At 41.7% G+C, this 27033-nt stretch overlaps 1 protein-coding gene across 2 annotated transcripts in view; it reads left to right on the top strand.

Annotated features, from left to right (window-relative positions):
* Positions 1-27033, top strand: part of LOC126347374 (uncharacterized) — a 53562-nt gene that overhangs the window by 4582 nt on the left and 21947 nt on the right. The window contains exons 1-2 of one of the 2 annotated variants that reach the window (XM_050002265.1): positions 16722-16885; positions 17181-17289. In XM_050002265.1, the coding sequence (XP_049858222.1) occupies positions 17244-17289 (46 nt within the window). In that variant the 5' untranslated portion in view covers positions 16722-16885; positions 17181-17243. Of the gene's footprint in view, positions 1-16721; positions 16886-17180; positions 17290-27033 lie in introns of those variants that run through there. The other variant, XM_050002266.1, reaches the window with a different exon arrangement.

Raw genomic sequence — 27033 nt, 5'->3', positions numbered from 1 at the left:
GAAGCACTGCACCAGTTACATGTTTTTTAATTTAAATTGTGAATGACACATTTACAAGCTTTCAAGGATCATTGATTATGATGAATGAAATTAAGGTTTCTATTGATTGCTGTTTTCCGTTTCCCAAAGACCTACCCATTTGACTTCTAGTGTGTTCCTTTGTGCTGTTACAGTAAATCGTTGCTGAATGCTCCTTTGAAATCAACAACCACCTCTGGTTCTTCCAATTTATCAGAGTCCCATACTCTTGATTTCCTACCTCCCTGTAATACCTTCAGTTTTAATCATAAGCAATAAGTGTAACTGACATTATGCCTGCCTTTTGATAAATAATGGTTGGAGTACACATCTGCCTCTGCAAATGTTTTGTGGTTTAAAACGGAGTTTTGAAATTGTTTTACCATTATAAAATGAATCTAAAATCCTGTAGAGTCTCCATGTCTTTTTCAGATATGCAGGGTTCTTTCATGTTTTTTAAACCTGGTGTTGGCAGTGATTAAATAATGCTATGTGCAAAATTGTACCAAGTGGCTTCCCCTTTGGTTCTTTCTCAAAGTCCATGTTTAGCTGTTATTTTTCCTTGTCTTCCATTACCTACTGTCGAATTCCAGTCCCTCATAGCAATGAAAATTCTTATGTCCTTTAACAATCTGAATAATTTGTTTTGTCTCCTCATACTCTGAGTCATGGATTTCTCAGGCATTCCAATAATAAGGCTATCTACACATACAGCAAGAATGTACTTAATTCACTGTACAAAAAATACAGACTACTGCTATATTTTAAGGCCTGTCAAAGGCATTTGATGGTGTAAAACACAATACCCTTTTAAGTAAATTAAAACATTATGGTATAACAAAAAATGCTTAAAAACAATTAAAATCGTATATATGTGAGAGGAAGCGGAGGCTGTCATTAAGAAAGATATTTATATTAGGCTATGAGGCAGCAAGCAACTGGGAACTAATACTTGAGTGTCATACATCGTTTTATCTTAGGGCTCTTACATTTTTTTGTGTAGATCAGCGACGTTTCATCTGTAACATTGCCTGATGGTGCCATGTTTTTTGCGCTTTTAGACGATGCAAACATTGCAATAAATAACATAATTTAATGTAATTTTAGTTTTGAAAGATGGGTAAGCAACTCATTTTTCAATAATTTTTAATGGTTACAAAATGTATGTGAAAGGTCCAAAGACTTAAAGGTTTCAATTTATACATCTTCTGTGCACTCTGTTGTGCACTGCAGATTAGCCAGTCAATGATTTAAAAATGTGTTGCACTGCTTCAGTATCTTCGTTTGATACAGGATGATGCCTTCCTGTTAAACTAAAAATCTGTATATTACCCTGCTGTTTCTGAGGTGTTGGCCGAACAAACTAAATTTATTCTTTCTTGCTCTTTAACATGTGTGCAATGTGAGTTCGCCCATCACTCTGAGTCCAGAAATTTGTTTTTTAAATTCCTCTCAAGGGAGTAGTTTGTTGTTACCATGTTTCTTTTTTCTGCTCATGGAATTGTTTGATTTCATCTGTGGATGAAAGAGTGAGGGCTGTGGATGTGTAAGATTTCACGACTCACGTAAAATCCTCAACATTCTGAATCACAGCTGTATTTGGTCTGGAAAGATCGTTTTGTAGCATAGTGCTTCAGGCCTCTTACACTATCACAAGGCCCTTTCCCGTGAACAGCAGCACTGTATACCCAGTCAGCTGGCACAAGCTACTTACTCAGTTCAGATAGCTGCTAATGACTTTTAAAATGACCAGGAGCACTATCAGAAATAATTATGATCTTCTCTGCCCCTGTTTGCAGCCGAAGAATTTTGCGCACTGCTAGCAAAGCATGTGCTGAGAGTCATGTCCTGTGTCATCACTTATAACTGCAACACTTGAGAGCTCGTTTTTAAAATATGCCACTCCTGTAAAAATTGAAACCTGGTCATTACTCCAATTATACCCTTGTACTTCTTGTGGTAGAATTGCAGACCACTTCTCAGCAAAATCACAGTGAAGTACTAAACTTCTGCAATATGATGTCGCAATTTCATCAGATGCTTGTGTGTTACTGCTTTCACTGACCATTTACAAAAGTTCATCAGTGATACTTTAAAAGGCAACAGTTTTATAAATTTATAAATTGTAAAGGTTTCTTGAATTCTAAGAGTCGTGTACCTTTTCTCTTTCACAACTTTTTGACCTTCAACTGTTAGTTATAGTATCTTTTTTTGTTGGCACTCTGGCGAGAACAGTCCCATTTATCTTCCAGATACAATGACTGCACCATTTGAATTTGAGTTGCTTCTACAGGATGATCATAATAGGGATCTAGTCTTCCAAGTACTCCTTTTACAGACCTCACGTGTCTTGATTTGTCTACCATGTACTTTGATGCTGATGGAATGTGGTTCAAAATTGCTTTCTTTGAAAATGTTTCTGGGTAATAGTTAAAACTTGCACCTTTTCAGTGTAGGATGCACAATAATCAACAGCTGAATTGATATTTGTGAAAAATTCCTGGCAAGAGGCTTAAGAGTGCTTTGGTTCATTTTCTTCTGAAGATGGAATTTCTACTTTGAAGAGTGTGGCCAATTTTGCTGTAGTGTATTCATCCATAGCTTTCGTAATTTCTCTGCACTTTCTTGATGCATAGACCTTATGACTCTACTTCACTGACCACAGTTTCTTGGACAGGTCTAACATCTACGTCTGTAGTTGACTGATTCTGGGTATTTAACTCTTCTTCTATTGATACAAAATATGGACCATGGGAGGTTTCACCTAGTTCAAATGCTATTATTGTTGTTACTCTGTCAAAACATTTAGAACACAAAAAGTCATCACTGGTAACATCTTTACTTTGAAACAGAGTCTTCAAATGAGAACACTTATTCCCAACCTGAACGAAGTCGTTTTTTTTTTTTTTATTATTTCTTATACAGGGTGTCCCAGCTATCTCGTCCACCCAAAATATCTCTGGAACAATAACAGCTATTGGAAAAAGACTTTCACCGGTATTAGTGTAAGGCTGGGGCCCATGAATGTACATATTGGAAAAATTCTAAAACAAAAGCATATGTGTTTTTTAACATAAACTTGTTTTTTTTTTTTTTTTAAATGGGTGTCCTATATTTTTTCTTCAGCAATCCATAGCATGACAAAGCACATACACAATGGCGTTGATTGCATCGCAATATTCCCATTACATCCCGAGATATTAAGACGCGAAGTTTACACTTGAAACACCCGACATGCGCTGCTAGCGCACGTCCTGACGCTCAGGCATGAACCCCATGCCGCCCATAATCGCGATGTGATTGACATGCGTAATCACACTTCCATACTTATCAAGAGGTCCAAAACGAATAATACGATCTGCTGCCATCCTGCATTAACGTCGTACATTCCAGCAGGTATTTATCCCATAGGCTAGGAGTGATGCGGTTCTGTAACATGTGTGTACCGCAATGTTAGTCACAAAGTGAACTTCGCTTATTGTTAATCCGTTACTAAAAAGGTAATGCCGTTCAATGTTAAAACTTTACTTTGCTGTAGATCTAGTGCAAGTGACAGTTAATCATTCACTCGTAATAGTAAAATTCATGTTGATGGTTTTAGTGAAACGAGCGAGTGGACTAAAAGTTTTACCGTTGTTTAGGTATAAATGTTTTCATTTGGGAAGTTCAGGTAGGACATAGAAGATCAATGTAAACATGTTTAACCAATTACTTTTATTATCACATAATTATCAGTGTTATGTTTATCTAATGTGTTAAATGACAAATTGTTACAAACAAATGTTTCTTAACATCACTGGGTAAAATGGCCCTTTGTAGAAACTTCCACTGTTATACCAGCACTACATACTAAACATAGCGTTCACATCTCGTGCTCAAAGTGATGCCCATTGGCTTGCATACATAGGGTCACTCTGCGGATGAAGGATGCCCTACTTCGTGCTACTGTTTCCTCTTTGATGGCTGTACAAGCATCAATAATGCGTTGCTTCATGTCCTCTGGTTTTGTTGGTTCATGTTGGTAAACAGCATACTTCACTGCTTCCCAAAGAAAATAATCCAGCGGTGTAAGGTCCGGAGATCGGGCAGGCCACCTAACTGGGTCACCTCGTCCAATCCACCTACCAAGGAACTTATGGTTCAGAAGTCGTCGTGCTCGTAAGGCATTATGTGCAGGGCATCCGTCATGCTGATACCACATGACCATTCTCCGGTTCAGAGGTACAGTGTCAAAGAGAACAGGAAGATTGTGTCATATAAATCTAGAGTATTGTCTGCCATTTTGGATGCCATTTATAAAGAAAGGTCCGATAATGGTATCTCCGATAATTCCACACCAAACATTAACTTTCCACAGACATTGATGCTCTACCTGTCGGAGCCATTTTGGATTGTCTGCGGACCAATAATGCATATTCTTGATGTTGACAATTCCTTTGTTGGAGAATGATGCCTTGACGGTAAAGAGAACATCTGCATCCCAAGGTCTCCACTAATGCCACCACGGATACTTACCAGCGGCAAAAGTAGGCAAAAGCTGCTGGATGAATAGCTCCAGTCTTCCTCTGTGCCTGAGGCTACTTCGGTGAAGTCCTCGCAGCAAGCCCCTGAAGAGAAGTGAGAGGGCAAGCAAACAAAGAAGTTTGCTAAGAAAAAGGACCCTCTGGTGGCCCCAACAACACCACTCCCATCTCCCTACCAGTTCTGCACCTGAGGATGAGGTGGAGATTCTAGCATCCCCTGAGAACATGGGTCTCACTAATGATGACTCATCCACAATAGTTTGTGTCCATATCCTGAACTCAGTATGCAGTAAACCTGTGCCCCTTAAATCCCCTCTTGAAGTTGTGGCTGTCAGGATAAAGATGACACCGGAAATAACTGTCTGCAATGTATATCATCCTCCAGGTGGTGCAGTACCCCTGAACGCATTGGCTGCACTGACGCATCAACTCCCTAAACCTTTCCTACTTTTGGGAGATTTTAATGGCCATATCTCCTTCTGGGGTTGCACTGTGCCTACGGGCCGAAGTAGAGATGTCGAAACTTTCCTATCTCAACTCTACCTCTGCCTCTTAAATACTGAGACTCCCACACATTTCAGTGTGGCTCATGGCACTTTCTCGGCCATTGATTTATCCGTCTGCAGCCCAGGACTTCTCCCATCTGTCCACTGGAGAGTCCACGATGACTTGTGTGGTAGTGACCACTTTCCCATCTTCCTGTCACTCTCCCAGTGCCATTTCCCTGACGTCTACCAAGACGGGCTTTAAACAAGGCAGACTGGGAAGCTTACACGTCTGCTGTCACTGTTGAATTCCCCCCACATGGTACCTTTGGTGTGGTAGTTGAGCAGGTCACTAGATCGATCGATCCTGTGGCAGGAAATGTGATCCCTTGTTCTTTAGGGTGCCCTCAGCAAAAGTCAGTACCTCGGTGGTCGTCAGAAATCGCTGATGCCATTGAAGAGCATCGGCAAGCTCTACAGTGACATAAATGGCACCTAATGACTCCCTGCCCACGTTCACCAGCTTATAAATAGACGGAAAAAGAAATGTTGGGAGAGGTATGTCTGGACCAATGGGTGCCATATATCACCTTCCCAAGTCCGGACGAAGATCAAATGCATTTGTGAGTACCAGACCCCGACAGGTGTCACTTACATTAATTCGTGTTATCTACCAACACAGACGCAATTGCTGAGCACTATGCTCGAACCTCCGTGTTGGAGAATTATCCCCCAGCATTTCGAACCCTCAAACGGCGGATGGAAAGCAAAGTCCTCTCATTTACTGAATGTCACAGCGAACCCTATAATGCTCCATTTACAGAGCGGGAGCTCCTCAGCATCCTTGCACATTGTCCTGACATAGCTCCTATGCCAGATCGGATCCACAGTCAGATGATCAAACATCTCTCATCTGACTAGAAGCGATTTTTCCTCATCATCTTCAACCAGATCTGGTGCGATGGCGTCTTTCCATCGCAATGGCGAGATAGCACCATCAGTCCAGTTCTCAAACCTGGCAGATCCCTGCTTGATGTGGGTAGCTATCTGTCCATCAGCCTCACCAATGTGCTTAACTGTGGGAGTCTGGTTTATGGTTCGGCGGCACCCTTGGCATTGCGTTTACTCAACCCAGATGCACCACTGTGGCATTAGAGTGGCAACGGGAGCTTTTAGGACGAGTCCACTGACCAGTGTCCTGATGGAGACCAGAAATCCTCCATTGAAGGTTAGGCATGCACAACTGCTTGCCAGTTACATTTCACACATTCGTAGTTCTCATGAGCATTCGAATTACCGTCTGCTTTTCCCCACCCACTGTGGTTCATCTCCCGCATTGGAGGCCTAGGTCAGGGCTTATGATTGCGGTTTGCATCAGATCTCTTCTTTGTGAAGTGGAGTCCTTGTCTTTACCACCTATAGTCGAGGTTCATTCACGTACACCTCCAAGGTGTACATCTAGGCAGAAGCTTCGGGTAAGTCCTAAGGACTTAATTAACCCCGCAGCTCTTCGTTGTCACTTCCTTTCAGTTCTTGACATGTATTGGGACCATGAAGTGGTCTACACCGACAGCTCGATGGCTGATGGTCATGTTGGTTTTGCATATGTTCATGGAGGACATATTGAACAGCTCTCCTTATCAGATGGCTGCAGTGTTTTCACTGCAGAGCTAGCGACCATTTGTCATGCTCTTGAGCGCATCTGCTCTTGATCTGGTGGGTCGTTTCTTCTCTGTACTGACTCCTTGAGCAGCCTATAAGCTATCGACCAGTGCTGCCCCCACCATCCTTTGGTAGCGACCATCCAGGAGTAGTCCATCTATGCCCTGTAATGGTCTAGTCGTCCCGTGGTGTTTGTGTGGAGCCCAGCCATGTCAGAATCCCAGGAAATGAACTTGCGACAGGCTACACAAAAACTGCTTCTGGAAATCGGCATCCCCATAACTGACCTCCGATCACTATTTTGCTGCAAGGTTTTTCAGCTTTGGGAAACAGAATGACATAATCTCAGTACACACAACATACTGTGTGCCATTAGGGGGACTAAAAATTTGTAGAAGTCCACCATGCGGGCCTCTCGGAGAGACACTGTGGTTCTCTGCTGACTCCGCATTGGCCATACGTGGCTAACACATGGCTACCTCCTCCGCTGCAAGGACCCGCCTCTGTGTCACTGTGGCTCACATATGACTTTCGTCCATATCTTGCTGGACTGCCCACCTTCCTTAGCCCTTCTGCAGTGGACTTTTAACCTTCCTAGCACCTTACCTTCGGTTTTGGGCAACAATGCCTCAGCAGCAGATTTAGTTTTAAGTTTTATTCATGAGGTGGGTTTTTATCATACCATCTAAGGGTGGACATTTTGCCTTGTCTCCGAGGCTGCCACCCTCCCTCCATTTTTAACTCTGTTGCATTTTCTTTGCATTTGTTTGTCTTGGTGGTCATCTTTTCCTTACAATGTTTTGATCTTGTCTTGTCTTTTTGTGGTGGACATTTTAATGTGTTGCAGAGTGGCTGGCTCATCCTCTTTTATTATTATTATTATCAGCCAGCCCAGGCCATCTGCTCTATGGTTTTAATATCTTCTTCTACTTTTCCTTGTGGTGTATGTTTTCCCCATTTTTTGTTCGTTCCATTCGTTTTCATTTTAGGTGTGATTCCCCATTCGTTTTCCCCCTTTTACTTTCTCACGCATACTTTGGGTGTTTTTGTACCTTGAGAGTTGCTTGCAACAGGAAAAAGGGACTGATGACCCTGTAGTTTGGTGCTGTTATACCTCGAAACAAACCAACCAATGAACCACAGACAAAAGCAAGTATTGCAGACAGCAGTTGCTGTTCCCATCTGTGGCTGTGGAAAAACTTAATTGTATGTGATTGATGCATAAAGGAGTGCCAACAATAATTTTTATCAGGAAAGGTTTGTTTCTCTCTAGGCTCAAGCAGTCCAGAATGGTCATTTCCCAAATCCAGTCGGTGCTGTTCTTATAAAAGTTGGAGCAACAGCTCACACAGACAAACATTTCCTGTTGTTTGAGATGACTGGCCTGGAAACACTCGGATCTAAAACTAATAGGGTAACTATAGCCCCATCTCAGGTTGCAGTCTTCAAAGAACCTCATCCACGCAACATAGACAAATTACTGCATGCATTGAGGAGAATTGGAATTCAGTCATTCCTAACAAATGAGCAGTGGCTTCAGTGTGTTTTTGGCAGAGAAGTTGAAGAATGTCATAATAATTATGGATACTGCACGAAATACTGAAAGAGCAAACAGATGACTATCCAAATCATTCGTTCAAATGTAGGAACACATTTTTAGGAGAAAAAATTGTAAGTCTTGAAGGAGAAATTCTCCGTCTACCCTGTAGGTCCCATTTAATAGAATAGCGATTTGCTTACTTTCATTGCATAATGTCATATACAATTCTTTTCACACTAACTTTCAAAGCAAGCTAAGGTTTTGAGGGTCCAAAAAACTTGTAATAAGAATTACTTGTGATGTGAACTCAAGAACATCCTAAAGTGGCCTGTTTTGGGAAATAGGGATTCTAACTATTGCTTCACAAGGTATTTATTTTTTAATGAAATTCTTCATTAGAAAATACACACACAAAAAAGCTTTGCATCATCTTGGTTTCCCGAGAGTTCCGGAACCTGTACAGAAAATTGGAATAGAGATCAACATAAACCTCATTTCTGCCCTTTTTTCTGCTCATGAGAACCACACATTGCATGTTGTACCACCTTCACAGATGGTGGTCCATATTGCTGTACACACCAGTACCTCCAACACCCAATAGCTCGTCCTGTTGCATTGATGCATGCCTGTATTCATCGTGGCGTACTAACCACAAGTTCATCAAGACACTGTTGGTCCAGATTGTCCCACTCCTCAACGGCGGTTTGTGGTTGGTAAGTCTCGTCGTCCATAAACTGCCCTTTTCAATCTATCAGAGGCATGTTCGATAGGGTTCATGTCTGGAGAACATGCTGGCCACTCTATTCGAGCGATGTCATCATCCTGAAGGAAGTCATTCACAAGCTGTGCATGATGATGCCTTGAATTGTCATCCATGAAGATGAATGCCTCGCCAGTATGCTGTGAACATGGTTGCACTATCGGTCGGAGGATGGCATTCATGTGTTGTACAGCTTTTACGGTGGCGTCCATGTCCACCAGTGGTGTATGTCGGCCCCACATGTCATCATCCCAAAACAGTAGGGAACCTCCACCTTGCTGCACTTGCTGGACAGTGTGTCCAATATGTTCAGCCAGACCGTGTTGCCTCGAAACACATCTCCGACAATTGTCTGCTTGAAGGCATGTGCGACACTCATCGACGAAGAGAACATGTTTCCAATCCTGAGTGGTCCATTCGGCATGTTGTTGGGCCCATCTATAATGCACTGTATGGTGTCGTGGTTGCAAAGATGGACCTCGCCATGGACATCGGGAGTGAAGTTGCGCATCATGCAGCCCATTTGCGCACAGTTTGAGTCTTAACACGACATCCTCCATGTCCAAACACCTTCGCTTTGGTTCACTTAGAGATACCTGGACACTTCCCTTGTTGAGAGCCCTTCCTGGCTCAAAGTAAGAATGCAGACGCAATTGAATTGCGGTACTGACCATCTAGGCATGGTTGAACTACAGACAATACGAACTGTGTACCTCCTTCCTGGTGGAATGGCTGGAACTGGTTGGCTGTCGGACCCCCTTCATCTAATAGGCACTGCTCATGCGTGGTTGTTTATTTCTTTATGCCGGTTTAGTGACATCTCTGAACAGTTTAAGGGACTGTGCCTGTGATACAGTATCCACAGTCAACGTTTGTCTTCAGGAGTTCTGGGAACCGGGGTGATGAAAAACATCTCAACTCATGGAATCAGTACTAGAAATAAGAGTAATCTTCACAGTGCTTTAAAGTTGCTTACATTTGCTCAGAAAGGTCTTTATTATTCAAGAACACAAGTCTCCAGTTACTTGCCAGCAACCTGTTGTACACCTGAAGGGTCTCATCACTATGGATCCATTGGAATGAAAAGTACATCTAATTAAATCACATCTCATAATCTGCATATAAACTTGTACTTCTGTAGATGGTGTTAGTTGTGTATAGATATTGGTCATGATAATGTGTTTACTACGTTGTTTGTAGCTGCATTAGGTCTATTTTTTTGTTTTGTATTTGTAACCCTGTAATGACATGACCAGAAGTCCTGTCCTTTGTGCCACGGCTCCCCACTATTTCGTGCTATATTGGATTTCAACCACCCGATTCCCTCCCACTGTTTACAGCTTTCACTAGAGCAGCAACAAGAGATGGAAGTTTACTAAGTTAAAATTCGTAACAAATGAAAGTAGTAACTTCACTTACTTTACTCGTCAGCTACATCTTCATGCACTGTTACTCGTGTTGTATAATACACTGGTAACAATCCTTTTTTCCCATAATGTAGGTACATACTTGCTATGTCAGTCAGAAATATTGGGTCAATTTTTCCATGCAACCACAAATTGTGGAAAGGTAGGTACTGAAAGAGGTAGAGTTTGTTTCCATCTCCTGGATGAGTCTCGCCATATGGACGATTTGATAGATTTCCACAAGCATTTGATGTTCTGCTTGTGGACAGATGGATCAACAGATGACACCTATTCAACGGGATGACTCTCAAATTAATGTTGAAATCCTCCTTTCTTTAAGGTGGTGTGTGAATTAAAGCGATCTGTTACCACTTTTGTGCCTGGCAACATAAAGTGAGGACGACCAAAGTTTCCTCCCTCCTTGAATAAACTTTAACTATAAATCACTCGTGGGATTCTTTTTCAATACCATAAAATATGCAGATATGTTCGACTTTCTCTTTCAGTGGTCATCCTCTCTGATATTTCCTAGTAGCTATATATGATTCATCTATTTTGACAACCTTGTTTTGTCCCCTGATTGGAACACACTTGTACATGACTTTAGCGACTTATTGACAGCAACTGTAGTAGTCGACCATGACGTTTGTGAAAAATTGTTTCAGAAAGTGTTCCTTGTAGCGTAGAGTCTCTTATCCAACAAGCAACTAAAATTATACTGTTCTCAATGGATAACTTTGGACCTATCAAACCATGTGTTCTTTCTTATAGATGTTCTCTTGTGACATTGAGCGCAGTACAGTTGCAAAGAAAATTGACATCCGCACCTTTCTAGTGAAGTTTTACAGAGTTGAGTTCATGACACTAGACATTTCCTGCTATCCTCATTTGGAAGAAATCCAAAATCCAATCAAAATTTCAAGTAACTTGAATAAGATTTTCACTGATAAGAGACTTCTTGGCTGATTATAGCAGGCAAGTGCTCTACCAAAAGTGCTTGGGTAGCTCAGTTGGTAGAGCACTTGCCCACGAAAGGCAGAGGTCCAAGTTCGAGTCTCGGTCCGGCGCACAGTTTTAATCTGCCAGGAAGTTTCAAGTAACTTTCCACACTACATAATCCCAAAACTGCAACGCTTTCACTCATTGCTATGTACAGCTTAAAACGATAAACTATGTTCCCCTGGCAACAAAGTAAACGATTTACCATAAATCCCACCAGCACAGTCATGTGGTAAACATAGATTTACATGTTCAATATATGTAATTAGGAGCCAGTGTGTTCGATAGGCAATCATCCTAGTAACTTTAGGCCTACCCCAAGGGGGTATTATAGTATCTTTAACATTTTGCAATGTATATAAACAATGTAGTGTACAACTTCAGAAGTTCCATAAGGCTTTTTGCACACAATACTGCTGTTTATACAGAGAAATCACAATGCTAGAAAATTGTATCAAAATACAGGAAGACCCGCAAAGGATCAACACTGGTGCAAGATTCATAGTTGTTGTTGTTGTTGTCTTCAGTCCTGAGACTGGTTTGATGCAGCTCTCCATGCTACTCTATCCTGTGCAAGCTGCTTCATCTCCCAGTACCTACTGCAACCTACATCCTTCTGAATCTGCTTAGTGTACTCATCTCTCGGTCTCCCTCTACGATTTTTACCCTCCACGCTGCCCTCCAATGCTAAATTTGTGATCCCTTGATGCCTCAAAACATGTCCTACCAACCGATCCCTTCTTCTAGTCAAGTTGTGCCACAAACTTCTCTTCTCCCCAATCCTATTCAATACCTCCTCATTAGTTACGTGATCTATCCACCTTATCTTCAGTATTCTTCTGTAGCACCACATTTCGAAAGCTTCTATTCTCTTCTTGTCCAAACTAGTTATCGTCCATGTTTCACTTCCATACATGGCTACACTCCAAACAAATACTTTCAGAAACGACTTCCTGATACATAAATCTATATTCGATGTTAACAAATTTCTCTTCTTCAGAAACGCCTTCCTTGCCATTGCCAGTCTACATTTTATATCCTCTCTACTTCGACCATCATCAGTTATTTTACTTCCTAAATAGCAAAACTCCTTTACTACTTTAAGTGTCTCATTTCCTAATCTAATTCCCTCAGCATCACCCGATTTAATTTGACTACATTCCATTATCCTCGTTTTGCTTTTGTTAATGTTCATCTTATATCCTCCTTTCAAGACACTGTCCATTCCGTTCAACTGCTCTTCCAAGTCCTTTGCCGTCTCTGACAGAATTACAATGTCATCGGCGAACCTCAAAGTTTTTATTTCTTCTCCATGAATTTTAATACCTACTCCAAATTTTTCTTTTGTTTCCTTTACTGCTTGCTCAATATACAGATTGAATAACATCGGGGAGAGGCTACAGCCCTGTCTCACTCCCTTCCCAACCACTGCTTCCCTTTCTTGTCCCTCGACCCTTATAACTGCCATCTGGTTTCTGTACAAATTGTAAATAGCCTTTCGCTCCCTGTATTTTACCCCTGCTACCTTCAGAATTTGAAAGAGAGTATTCCAGTCAACATTGTCAAAAGCTTTCTCTAAGTCTACAAATGCTAGAAACGTAGGTTTGCCCTTTCTCAATCTTTCCTCTAAGATAAGTCGTAAGGTCAGTATTGCCTCACGTGTTCCAACATTTCGACGGAATCCAAACTGATCCTCCCCGAGGTCTGCATCTACCAGTTTTTCCATTCGTCTGTAAAGAATTCGCGTTAGTATTTTGCATCCGTGGCTTATTAAACTGATAGTTCGGTAATTTTCACATCTGTCAGCACCTGCTTTCTTTGGGATTGGAATTATTATATTTTTCTTGAAGTCTGAGGGTATTTCGCCTGTCTCATACATCTTGCTCACCAGCTGGTAGAGTTTTGTCAGGACTGGCTCTCCCAAGGCCGTCAGTAGTTCTAATGGAATGTTGTCTACTCCGGGGGCCTTGTTTCGACTCAGGTCTTTCAGTGCTCTGTCAAACTCTTCACGCAGTATCGTATCTCCCATTTCGTCTTCATCTACATCCTCTTCCATTTCCATAATATTGTCCTCAAGTACATCGCCCTTGTATAAACCTTCTATATACTCCTTCCACCTTTCTGCCTTCCCTTCTTTGCTTAGAACTGGGTTTCCATCTGAGCTCTTGATATTCATACACGTGGTTCTCTTCTCTCCAAAGGTCTCTTTAATTTTCCTGTAGGCAGTATCTATCTTACCCCTAGTGAGATAAGCTTCTACATCTTTACATTTGTCCTCTAGCCATCCCTGTTTAGCCATTTTGCACTTCCTGTCGATCTCATTTTTGAGACGTTTGTATTCCTTTTTGCCTCCTTCATTTACTGCATTTTTATATTTTCTCCTTTCATCAATTAAATTCAATATTTCTTCAGTTACCCAAGGATTTCTAGCAGCCCTCGTCTTTGTACCTACTTTTTCCTCTGCTGTCTTCACTACTACATCCCTCAGAGCTACCCATTCTTCTTCTACTGTATTTCTTTCCCCTATTCCTGTCAATTGTTCCCTTATGCTCTCTCTGAAACTCTGTACAACCTCTGGTTCTTTCAGTTTATCCAGGTCCCATCTCCTTAATTTCCCACATTTTTGCAGTTTCTTCAGTTTTAATCTACAGGTCATAAGCAATAGATTGTGGTCAGAGTCCACATCTGCCCCTGGAAATGTCTTACAACTTAAAACCTGGTTCCTAAATCTCTGTCTTACCATTATATAATCTATCTGATACCTTTTAGTATCTCCAGGGTTCTTCCACGTATACAACCTTCTTTCATGATTCTTAAACCAAGTGTTAGCTATGATTAAGTTGTGCTCTGTGCAAAATTCTACTAGGCGGCTTCCTCTTTCATTTCTTAGCCCCAATCCATATTCACCTACTATGTTTCCTTCTCTCCCTTTTCCTACACTCGAATTCCAATCACCCATTACTATTAAATTTTCGTCTCCCTTCACTATCTGAATAATTTCTTGTATTTCATCGTACATTTCTTCAATTTCTTCATCATCTGCAGAGCTAGTTGGCATATAAACTTGTACTACTGTAGTAGGTGTGGGCTTCGTATCTATCTTGGCCACAATAATGCGTTCACTATGCTGTTTGTAGTAGCTTACCCGCATTCCTATTTTCCTGTTCATTATTAAACCTACTCCTGCATTACCCCTATTTGATTTTGTGTTTATAACCCTGTAGTCACCTGACCAGAAGTCTTGTTCCTCCTGCCACCGAACTTCACTAATTCCCACTATATCTAACTTTAACCTATCCATTTCCCTTTTTAAATTTTCTAACCTACCTGCCCGATTAAGGGATCTGACATTCCACGCTCCGATCCGTAGAACGCCAGTTTTCTTTCTCCTGATAACGACATCCTCCTGAGTAGTCCCCGCCCGGAGATCCGAATGGGGGACTATTTTACCTCCGGAATATTTTACCCAAGAGGATGCCATCATCATTTAATCATACAGTAAAGCTGCATGTCCTCGGGACAAATTACGGCTGTAGTTTCCCCTTGCTTTCAGCCGTTCGCAGTACCAGCACAGCAAGGCCGTTTTGGTTAATGTCAGTTAACCCATAGAATAAACAAATGTAGCCTATTGTTCAGAAAAAGGCAGAAAGACTCGTTATTGTATTGTTACACAGCTGCAGAAAAATCACTGGAAGCAGTCACATTCATAAAATGTCTAAGAGTATGTGTATGGAGCAATTTAAAATAGAATCACCACATAAAAATAATTGCAGTTAAAGGCAGCTGCCAGACAAATTCATTGAAAGACCACAAAGGAGGTAGCTTACAAACTCCTCATGTGACCAATATATGACTATTGCTCATCGGTCCTGGGTCCACACCAGATAGAATTAATAAAGGAAATAGAGAAGATCTGAAGAAGAGCAGCCTGTTGTATTACATATTCATTTAGAAAGGGCAAAAGTGCCAAGTTTAGTGATAGTAGTTGCAATAGAAACTTTTTACATCGTGGTATCATTTGTTGAAGTTCCAAAAGATTAAGTGTCTATAGGAATTGACCTCCAATGGGTTTCTTGTAAGAAGACCATGATGGCTTACTGGCAATCGTTCTTCCTGCAAAACGTTTGCGATTGAAACAGGTAAAGGATGACTTGACAGTGATACATGAAGTACTCTTTGTCACACACCGTAATGTGGCTTGAGTATACAGATGTAGATATATGAATATGTTCTCACTAATGCTTTTGGAGACACATTGACAGAAGAAAATACCAGTATGTTTTTCGGCTAATTATTAAATTGTTACAAGTACCAGAAGTGGTTAAGAATTTAGAGAAAGAACACTCAGCATCGAATTTGGGGAAGGGATAATCTAATGGAAGATGAATGGGTAGTTTTGAAAGATGAAAGCGTAAAGATAACTGAGGATCAAGTAGGCAAGAAGACAAGGTGTGGTGGAAATCTTGGGATAACACATGAGACACTGAATCTGGTAAAAGAGGAAAATATAAAAACACAGCAAATGAGATGGCAGAAGGGAGTATATCTAGAGACATCTAAGAAATTGAGATTGGCAGAAAGTTCCAAAATGGCAGAGAAAGAGTGGCTAGAGGAGAAATGCAGAGCTGTATAAGCAGACCTGAATGTGGGAAAGACAGATCCCAGCTACAGGGAAATTAGGGAGAACTGCATGAAGATTGAGGTCTCAAATGACAGGCAGAAACACAATACATGCTTTTGAAGTGTGCTATAGAAGAATGCTGAAGATTAGATGGGTAGACTGGGTAAAAAAATAAGTCTGAACTGAAGATAATACAATGATATGGTTCTCTGAGGAAGGTAAATCTTTTAATTTTAAAGGAAAAAAATATTTGTAATATAAACAAAAACTGAATAACTCCAAAATAAATATTGTACATAAAGAATTGTTAGTTAACCATATGGAACTTGGTGTACATAATGATAAAAATTTCAGCAGAAAGAAATGTTACTCTTGAGTTTTTCAGGCAGATAGTACAGGAGCTTTCATTTTTTGCGTCTTAACTAGCCTCGGAAACAAACATTAATTTCTTGATGTATTTTGCATATTTCCACTCACTAATATCTTATAGCATGACATTTTAGAGTAACTTGGCATTTAGAAGATACTGCACAAAAGAAACAAGTGACGAATAGTATGTGGTTGTTACCCATCATCATCTTGTAGATGCCTCCTCGAGAAATAAGATATTCCAAATGAAGCTTCACAGTAGATATATTCAGTAATCAAAGTAGCTAGAAATATCTCACAGAAGTTTGAGAATAATAATAATAATGTTTTCAGGTACAGCACTTGCTGATAAAATTAATCTACATTATTTATCAAGAAGACTTGTGGCCCAAGAAAGTTTGCACTGTGTTGGCACTTACATTGATAATTTACTCAATATTATAAATTAATTCAAGCTGGCAAGATAAATGTTTAATATTTTTTAAGCATGTTTTACCAGTGGGTAAGAGCCATATTTTGACTTTCCATTTTGTTATTAAATGTAGGCTAGTATAGTGTTTAGTAAATTAAATGCCCAACATGTAGCCACGCACAAAAATAAATCATGTACATGGAGTTTATAGTTGGTCTGTGCCATACTATTTCCATAAAAATTGTGACTCATTCACACACACACACACACACACACACACACACACACACACACACACACACACACACACACACTTAATGTTATGGAAATGTCTTGTACCTGTAAATTTCCTTCATGATTTCTTATATAAATCTAATCTTTTCAGAGATTTTGTGACAGATAGCATGTCAACTGTTGCCAGCCCACATATATTACTTATCTTCAAAAGATGAAAGTTCTGTCAAATACCAGGTGGAACGCAGCTAATAACAATGGTATGTAAATTTTGTCAGCCCATTAACAGTCGTTATGATTTGACCGTTTTATCTTATGCTGTCAGTTATGTAAATGCATTACTCAGTTACCTTAATCTGTATTTAATTATTTAATTGCTTTCTCAGTATTTTGCAGTTTCTACTGTTACCTCAAGGCAGTTAAATAGTTCGCTAATGGGTGAGGATTTGTTACACATATGAACACAGTTAAAATTCAGTGAAGACTTTCCCCACTGGTGTTTACTTCTGTTAAAATGTCCAAGCTGAGAGGCAGTAATCAATGAGTAAAATTAACCAATGGTTTGGCCACTTCTTGAGGGATAGAACTGGCAACTGCATCCTAAGCTGAAATGATACTAAATTTATAGAGATTTTGTGAGCTGTATTGAGGACACCAATTTTAGTCACGTCCCTCCTCAGAGGATACTGCTTTGTGGAAAGCACTTTGTGTTGTGTAAAAAGGCTCTTGGGGGAAAGGGTGGGGGCTCGGTAGACTTGATTATCAACCCTGCCAAGTGAGCTAACCCTAAAATGAAAGCCTGGTTCTCCAGGTTTGAGAATGAGTGCGGACTTATTTCAAGAAATCATGTGGGAAGGAACTGGAGAGAGATGTAAGCTGAAATTCTCCCTGTATTATTCAGGAAAAGAGGAGAGAATGTTGGGTTTATGGACCCAAAGAGTGTGTCTTAGATCAGTTATTGCTTTTATGCCATATAATGAATTTGAAACAGCATAATGTGACTTTTGTCAATGTATATGCCCCAACAGAGCAATCAAATAAATTATGAGCAACTGCAGGAGGTTTATGATAAAAGTGCCTAGATATACATCCTCAAAATAATTCCAAACTGGGAAAGAAAGAAACATTCAGGAGTGTGTCCAGTAGGGAAAGTAAGCGCAATGAAACTAGTACCACTGATCCAAGATTCACTCTGTTTACTGCTGCAGATTATTAAAAGGTTGTACATAATTGATTCTCATGAAAGATCTGTGTGCTCTGTGCTATGTTTTTACAGTTGAATGAACGTGTTGCTTTGTGGCATGATGCTTGTTAATGGTGGTGATTTGTCATGCATCTAACTACGATATGTCTGAGAGTGGTCCGTTTCTGACTGAAACTGATTGTTTTAATAAACTGACAATACATTTGTGTGCAATTCATGATTTTCCAAAAATTTATAGGAGCTGTAAATCATTGTCACATCAAAATAATCTACAAAGGGACCTGCAAAACACCAGAAATCAACTAAGCAAACCATTTAGATAATGTATTAGTGTGAAAACGAACACATGTAAAAGTACACGAATTCTAATTCTGGTCATTATTTAGTAGTAGCAATGATGAATTTTAAAGTTGCTGTAGTTGCCAAGGGACATTGTACCAGAGAAAAGAAATGGAACATAGAACAAAGAAAGATATTTTTATAGCTAAGTGTATTTGGAAATTTATGGTAAGGACTACGGGACCAAACTGCTTACGTCATCAATCCCTAGGCTTACACACTACTCAATCTAACCTAAACGAACTTACACTAAGGACAACACGCATACCCATGCCCGAGGGAGGACTCGAACCTCCAATGGGGGAAGCTGCGCGAACCGTGACAAGGTGCCTCAGACCGCTCGGCTAGCCTGCGCTGCAGTTAAGAGTATCAGAGCACTTTGAGACATGATGAGATGCTGGATGTCAACGGATGCATCACAACCCAGGCCATCAGGATCCTGCCCTCCTATACCAGTTTTTCTGAACAGTGCAGATGAGAGTTATCCTTAAAACACATTCTCCACGTCCAGAATCCTCTGTGTCTCAAACTGTGGTAACCTACTCTTCCCACACCCTCCACTCGATAGTTTCCACCCCCTTTGTTCTATCATCTCCTCCCAGTTCGTGTCACCTCACCTTCATTGTGTGCAGCTCTCTGCCAGTGCATCCACTGTTCTTTTCCCCGTATTTCTCTCCTTCCCATTCCTTTCCTCCGCCCTTCCTCCTCATGCCTCCTGATCCTGTACAGTCAACCTTGTCCTTCCACCACCTAGTCCCTGCATTCTCTGTCAGGCAGCACTGACTTTCTCTTCTCTTCCCCTATCCATATCCTACTATCCCTCCCCTCTCCCTGCCCCATTCTGGATTGCTGCATCCACTTGATGTGACTTAGTTTCATTCTGGCTGGAGCTAGTGGTCTCTCTCTCTCTCTCTCTCTCTCTCTCTCTCTCTCTCTCTCTCTCTCTCTCTCTCTCTCTCTGTGTGTGTGTGTGTGTGTGTGTGTGTGTGTGTGTGTGTGTGTGTGTGTGTGTTTTTCCTTACCTGAAGAAGGCTTTAGCTGAAGTCTCGAATGTGTAACAGTCTTTGTTGTGCCTATCTACAACTCAACATGTCATCTTTATGGTGAGTAGCAATCTGTCCTTTTCATAATTGTCAATATTCCAGCCTGGACGTCATTTTGGAGAGTTTTGGGAATGAATTGTTTCCCTGGATGTGGTACCTTAGGACAGACTAGATGGGAAATTTCAACAAAAAGTAGAAATAGTGGCACGTACATTCCATATGGGGTACTTGATTTCATGGTTCCGTTACAAGAATTTAAATTTTGCTGGGTTTACTGATCTTATGGTTGTTTTTAGATGATGGCACGTTTTTAAGAATCCTACGTCAGAAATTTTACCTTTTGTTCTGTAAATTGTATGCATTTTACCCACTAAAACATTCCATGTTAAATTATTATATTTAGGATATCTGCAGATATAAAAAGAAATTAAATCCATGTCATTTTTAGTGCAAGAATTGAAAATGGTCTAGTGGTTTGTGGGCTAACATCATTGCCTTTTTCAACTAATGCCAGTCTTCCTTTTACTGTAAACTGATAGAGGGACAACTGATACCTTTCAGTAATAGTTAAACATACTTCAATCCAAATACTGTCAAGCATGTAGCTGCATCATTCATGACTTTTATTTTTATGAAGTTTTGTGTTGGAGATAAGCAGAAGGAAATTCTTTTAAAGAGTAAAAAAGATCAGAATCACTATGTAGGACAACTCCTGCCCCCCCCCTTCCACCCCACCCACCCCCCACCCCCACACACACACACAGTTCAAATAGTTATCACATTATTTATACCATTTGCTACCTAAGAAAGATCACGAAGATATGGGAAGATATTCCACACTGTATCAGCTTATTAAGGTGATTTATGTGAAATTTTTAATACTTAAGACTATTGCACTACTGAGACAAGGCAATGAAATTCATTATTCAATATACACTCACGTTGAACAGCTGTTTGATAGTCCTTATACGAAAGCTATTCAGAAAGTAGGTAATGTTTCCGTCTGAAACTGCTAGGTGCGCACTGATCGTGTATATTTTGGTACGTGCGTGCTCGGCAGCTCAGTCGGCATCCATCAGTGACAGCGGGAATGTCTCTTTGTGTCTGGTTTTTTCGATATTTGATTTTGAAATGTGCACTGCAATTGAAAATCCCGCCAGTTGCGAGGTGTGGTCTGTGACAAGGTTTTTGTCGGCAAAAAACCTAAAACCTGTAGAAATTTATTGTGAACTGTGCAAAGTGTATGGAAGCAACGTATTGAGTGAATGTTCCATCCGGAAATGGTACTTACAATCGCATCTGGATTGAGGGACATGTTCCCGCATGCTGGCGCAAGTCTATTGTTGTACCGATTCCTAAGCTGGGGAAGGCAAGCTCTTGCCTTCCAGTTATCGACCCATCTCGCTTACCAGCTATGTCTGTAAGGTGATGGAGCGAATGGTTAACTCTAGTTTGGTTTGGCTGCTCGAATCTCGACGCCTACTTACCAGTGTTTAATGTGGATTTCGTAGGCGCCGCCCTACTGTCAACCATCTGGTTACCTTGTCGACCTTCATTATGAATAACTTCTTGCGGAAGTGCCTGACCGCGGCTATGTTCTTTGATTTGGAGAAGGCTTAAGACACCTGTTGGAGGGCGGGCATTCTCCTCACCATGCATACATGGGGCCTTTGCAGTCGCCTCCCTCTTTTTATTTGTTCCTTTTTAATGGATCGACAGTTCAGGGTACGTGTGGGTTCTGTCCTGTCAAACACCTTTCGCCAGGAGAATGGGGTGCCACAGGGCTCAGTTTTGAGTGTCGCTCTCTTCGATATAGCGATCAATCCAATAATGGATTGCCTCCCAACTGATGTATCAGGCTCCCTTTTCGTGGACGATTTTACCATCTATTGTAGCGCGCAGCATACAAGTTTCCTGGAGCGCTGTCTTCAGCGTTCTCTTCACCGTCTTTACTCCTGGAGTGTCGCCAATGGCTTCCGTTTTTCTGCCGAGAAGACGGTCTGTATTTACTTCCGGCGCTACAAAGAGTTTCTCCCACCGTCCTTACGACTCGGTCCCGTTGCTCTCCCATTCGTGGAGACAACAAAATTTTTAGGTCTTACATTTGACAGGAAACTTAGCTGGTCTCCACATGTCATATTTGGCTGCCCATTGTACCCGTTCTCTAAATGTCCTCAGTGTTCTCAGTGGTATGTCATGGGGAGCATATCGAACTGTCCTACTTCGCCTATATCGGTCAATTGTCCACTCCAAGCTGGATTATGGGAGCTTCGTATACTCCTCTGCACGGCCGTCCATCTTACGCTGTCTCAACTCCATACAACATTGAGGTTTACGTCTTGCGATCGGAGCGTTTTATACTAGTCCCGTCGAGGGTCTGCATGCTGAAGCCGGTGAATTGCCACTCACCTACCGGCGTGATATACTGCTTTGTCGTTACGCCTGTCGGCTACTGTCAATGCCCGACCACCCATCGTATCGTTCCTTTTTTGACGACTCTCTCGACTGTCAATACGGGTTGTATGTCTCTGCCCTGCTACTCCCTGGAGTTCGCTTTCGGCGCCTCCTTGAACACCTTGATTTTTCACTCCCTGCAACCTTTAGAGTGGGCGAGAGCCACCTTGGCTCCAGGCTCAGGTTCGCGTTCACCTTGACCTCAGCTCGCTCCCAAAGGAGGTTACCCCCGGTTCGGTATACCACTCCTATTTTGTCGAACTGAATTCGAAGTTCATTAATATGACCTTTATTTATACTGATGGCTCTAAGACCAATGACGGGGTCGGGTGTTCTTTTATTGTTGGGGCACAAAGTTTCAAATACCGGCTACATGACCATTGTTCGGTCTTCACAGATGAGCTCTTTGCCCTCTACCAGGCTGTTCTTTACATCCGCCGCCACCGACATTCTGCTTATGTCATCTGCTCCGATTCTCTGAGCGCCATCCAGAGCCTGTGATCCGTATCCAGTTCCCCCTTTCGTGCACCGGATCCAACGCTCTCTTCAGCAGCTGGTGGATGACGGGTCTCCAGTTATCTTTATGTGGGTTCCTGGCCATGTCTGTATCCCTGGGAACGAAGCTGCAGATGCCGCGGCCAAGGCTGCAGTCCTCCAGCCTCGGACGACTTCTTGTTGTCTCCCTTCATTAGAGTGTAGTGGGGTCATTTGTCGGCGCATTTTATCACTGTGGCATGCCGATTGGGCTGCACTTACGGACAACAAGCTTCAGGCTTTGAAACCTCTTCCCGCGGCTTGGACGTCCTCCTCACGTCCTTATCGGCGGGAGGATGTCGTTTGGACACTGCCAGTTCATCCATCGCCATCTGCTGACGGCTGCGCCGGCGCCGTTCTGTCCGTGCGAGCAATTGCTGACGGTCCGCCACATTTTAACGTCCTGTCCGGATTTTACTACACTGCGTCTTGATCTTGGCCTGCCATGTACTCTGGATGCCATTTTAGCGAATGACCCAGGAGCTGTTGCTCGCGTTCTTCGTTTTATCAACTTGACACACCTGCCTAAGGACGTTTGATTATGCTGTTGTTTTTTTAATCCTATGGCTGTTGCTGTTTTAACCTTGTTCCTCGCGGTGCATTCCTAACTTAGTCAGGGCGCTAATGACCATTGTAGTTGTGCGCCCTAAAACCACAAAAAAAGAAAGAAAAAATCCGGAAATGGTGCATTTGGTTTAAAAATTGCCGAACCAGCGTTCATGATGAAGAGAAGAGTGGACGCCTGAGCATTGTGACAATCTTATCGCTAAAGTTGATGAAACGGTTCGTGAAAACCGTCGCTTCACAATAACGGAGCTTTCGCTTTCTTTTCCACATGTTTCACTGACTTTGTTGTTTGAAATTGTCACTCAAAAGCTACACTACCACAAATTTTGTGCACGATGGATGTCCAAAATGCTTACAGAGCACCGTAGAGAACAGCAAATGGGGGCGACGTTGACATTTCTGGAGGCCTACCTCAAACATGGTGATTCATTGCTGGATTGAATCGCAACCAGTGAAAAGACTTGGGTCAAACACGTCAATTGAGAAACAGAATTACAGTCCATGGAGTGGGGGCACACAAGGTCCCCCCAAAAACCAAGAAAATGTTTGCAAACCTTGTCAGCAAAGAAGTTGATGGCGACAGTGTTTTGGGATAGGCAAGGTGTGCTGCTTATTGATTTTTTAGAACATGGAGCAACCATAAATTCTGCCCGCTACTTTAAAACTTTGCACAGCCTTAGAAAAGTAGTTCAAAACAAGCGCTGAGGAAAGCTGATGTCCAAAATTTTGTTTTTGCACGACAATGCCGGACTTAACAAGGCAAACCACACTAAAGAACTCCTCAATCTATTCAAATGAGAAATTTTCCCTCATCTACATCTACATCCATACTCCGCAAGCCACCTGACGGTGTGTGGCGGAGGTTACCCTGAGTACCTCTATCAGTTCTCTCTTCTATTCCAGTCTCGTATTGTTCGTGGAAAGAAAGATTGTCGGTATGCCTCTGTGTGGTCTCTAATCTCTCTGATTTTATCCTCATGGTCTCTTCACGAGATATACGTAGGAGGGAGCAATATACTGCTGGACTCTTCAGTGAAGGTATGTTCTCGAAACTTTAACAAAAACCCGTACCGAGCTACTGAGCGTCTCTCCTGCAGAGTCTTCCACTGGAGTTTATCTATCATCCCCATAACACTTTCGCGATTACTAAATGATCCTGTAACGAAGCGTGCTGCTCTCCCTTGGATATTCTCTATCTCTTCTATCAACCCTATCTGGTACGGATCCCACACTGCTGAGCAGTAATCAAGCAGTGGGCAAACAAGCATACTGTAACCTACTTACTTTGTTTTCGGATTGCATTTCCTTAGGATTCTTCCAATGAATCTGTCTGGCATCTACTTTACCAACGATCAACTTTATATGATCATTCCATTTTAAATCACTCCTGATGCGTACTCCCAGATAATTTATGGAATTAACTGCTTCCAGTTGCTGACCTGCTATTTTGTAGCTAAATGATAAGGGATCTTTCTTTCTATGTATTCGCAGCACATTACACTTGTCTACATTAATATTCAATTGCCATTCCCTGCACCATGTGTCAATTCGCTGCAGGTCCTCCTGCATTTCAGTACAATTTTCCATTGTTACAACCTCTTGATACACCACAGCATCATCTGCAAAAAGCCTCAGTGGACTTCCGATGTCATCCACCAGGTCATATATGTATATTGTGAATAGCAACGGTCCTATGACACTCCCCTGCGGCACACCTGAAATCACTCTTACTTCGGAAGACTTCTCTCCATTGAGAATGACATGCTGCGTTCTGTTATCTAGGAACTCCTCAATCCAATCACACAATTGGTCTGATAGTCCATATGCTCTTACTTTGTTCATTAAACAACTGTGGGGAACTGTATCGAACGCCTTGCGGAAGTAAAGAAACACGGCATCTACCTGTGAACCCGTGTCTATGGCCCTCTTGAGTATCGTGGACGAATAGCGCGCGCTGGGTTTCACACGACCGTCTTTTTCGAAACCCATGCTGATTCCTACAGAGTAGATTTCTAGTCTCCAGAAAAGTCATTATACCCGAACATAATATGTGTTCCAAAATTCTACAACTGATCGACATTAGAGATATAGGTCTATATTTCTGCACATCTGTTCAACGTCCCTTCTTGAAAACGGGGATGACCTGTGCCCTTTTCCAATCCTTTGGATTGCTACGCTCTTCTAGAGACCTACAGTACACCGCTGCAAGGAGGGGGTCAAGTTCCTTCATGTACTCTGTGTAAAATCGAACTGGTATCCCATCAGGTCCAGCGACCTTTCCTCTTTTGAGCAATTTTAATTGTTTCTCTATCCCTCTGTCGTCTATTTCGATATCTACCATTTTGTCATCTGTGCGACAATCTAGAGAAGGAACTGCAGTGCAGTCTTCCTCTGTGAAACAGCTTTGGGAAAAAGACATTTAGTATTTCGGCCTTTATTCTGTCATTCTCTGTTTCAGTACCATTTTGGTCACAGAGTGTCTGGACATTTTGTTTTGATCCACCTACCATTTGACATAAGACGAAAATTTCTTAAGATTTTCTGCCAAGTCAATACATAGAACTTTACTTTCGAATTCATTGAACGCCTCTCACATAGCCCTCCTCACACTACATTTCGCTTCGCATAATTCTTGTTTGTCTGCAAGGCTTTGGCCATGTTTATGTTTGCTGTGAAGTTCCCTTTGCTTCCGCAGCAGTTTTCTAACTCAGTTGTTGTACCACAGTGGCTCTTTTCCATCTCTTACGATCTTGCTTGGCACATACTCATCTAATGCATATTGTATGATGATTTTCAACTTTGTCCACCGATCCTCAACACTATCTGTACTAGAGACAAAACTTTTGTGTTGAGCCGTCAGGTACTCTGTAATCTGCTTTTTGTCACTTTTGCTAAACAGAAAAATCTTCCTACCTTTTTAATATTTCTATTTACGGCTGAAATCATCGATGCTGTAACCGCTTTATGATCGCTGATTCCCTGTTCTGCGTTAACTACTTCAAATAGTTCAGGTCTGTTTGTCATCAGAAGGTTTAATATGTTATCGCCATGAGTCTGATCTCTGTTTAACTGCTCAAGGTAGTTTTCAGATAAAGCAATTTAAAAAATTACACTGGATTCTTTGACCCTGCCACCCGTTATGAATGTTGGAGTCTCCCAGTCTATATCTGGCAAATTAAAATCTCCACTCAGAACTATAACATGATGGGGAAATCTACTCGAAATATTTTCCAAATAATGCTTCAGGTGCTCATCCACAACAGCTGCTGAGCCCAGGGGCCTATAAGGACATCCAATTACCATGTCTGAGCCTGCTTTAATCGTGACCTTCACCCATATCATTTCGCATTTCGGATCTCCGTCAATTTCCTTCGATACTATTGAACTTCTTATCGCTATAAACACGCCTCCCCCTTCACTGTCCAGCCTGTCTCTGCAGTATACATTCCAATCTGAGTTTAGGATTTCATTACTGTTTACGTCTGGTTTCAGCCAACTTTCTGTCCCTAGTACTATATGGGCGTTGTGACCATTTATTAATGAGAGCAGTTCTGGGACCTTTCTATAGACGCTCCTGCAGTTTACTATTAGCACTTTAATATTGTTATTCCCTGTTGCATTTTGCCTACTCCTACCTTGCTGCGTCTCAGGAGGCGTCTTGTTGGGCCTAGGGAGGGAATTCTCTAACCTAAAAAAACCCATGTGCACTCCACACGTACTCTGCTACCCTTGTAGCCGCTTCCGGCGTGTAGTGCACGCCTGACCTATTCAGGGGGACCCTACATTTCTCCACCCGATAGTGGAGATGCCCTACAGCCTCGATCTTGTACCAAGCGACTTCCTCTTGTTTCCCAAGATGAATA

The sequence above is a fragment of the Schistocerca gregaria genome, chromosome 1 (assembly GCF_023897955.1).
Source record: "Schistocerca gregaria isolate iqSchGreg1 chromosome 1, iqSchGreg1.2, whole genome shotgun sequence".
In the NCBI taxonomy this organism is placed as follows: domain Eukaryota; kingdom Metazoa; phylum Arthropoda; class Insecta; order Orthoptera; family Acrididae; genus Schistocerca; species Schistocerca gregaria.
Note: the sequence above shows the minus strand (reverse complement) of the source record. Positions and strands in the feature narration are given on the sequence as shown.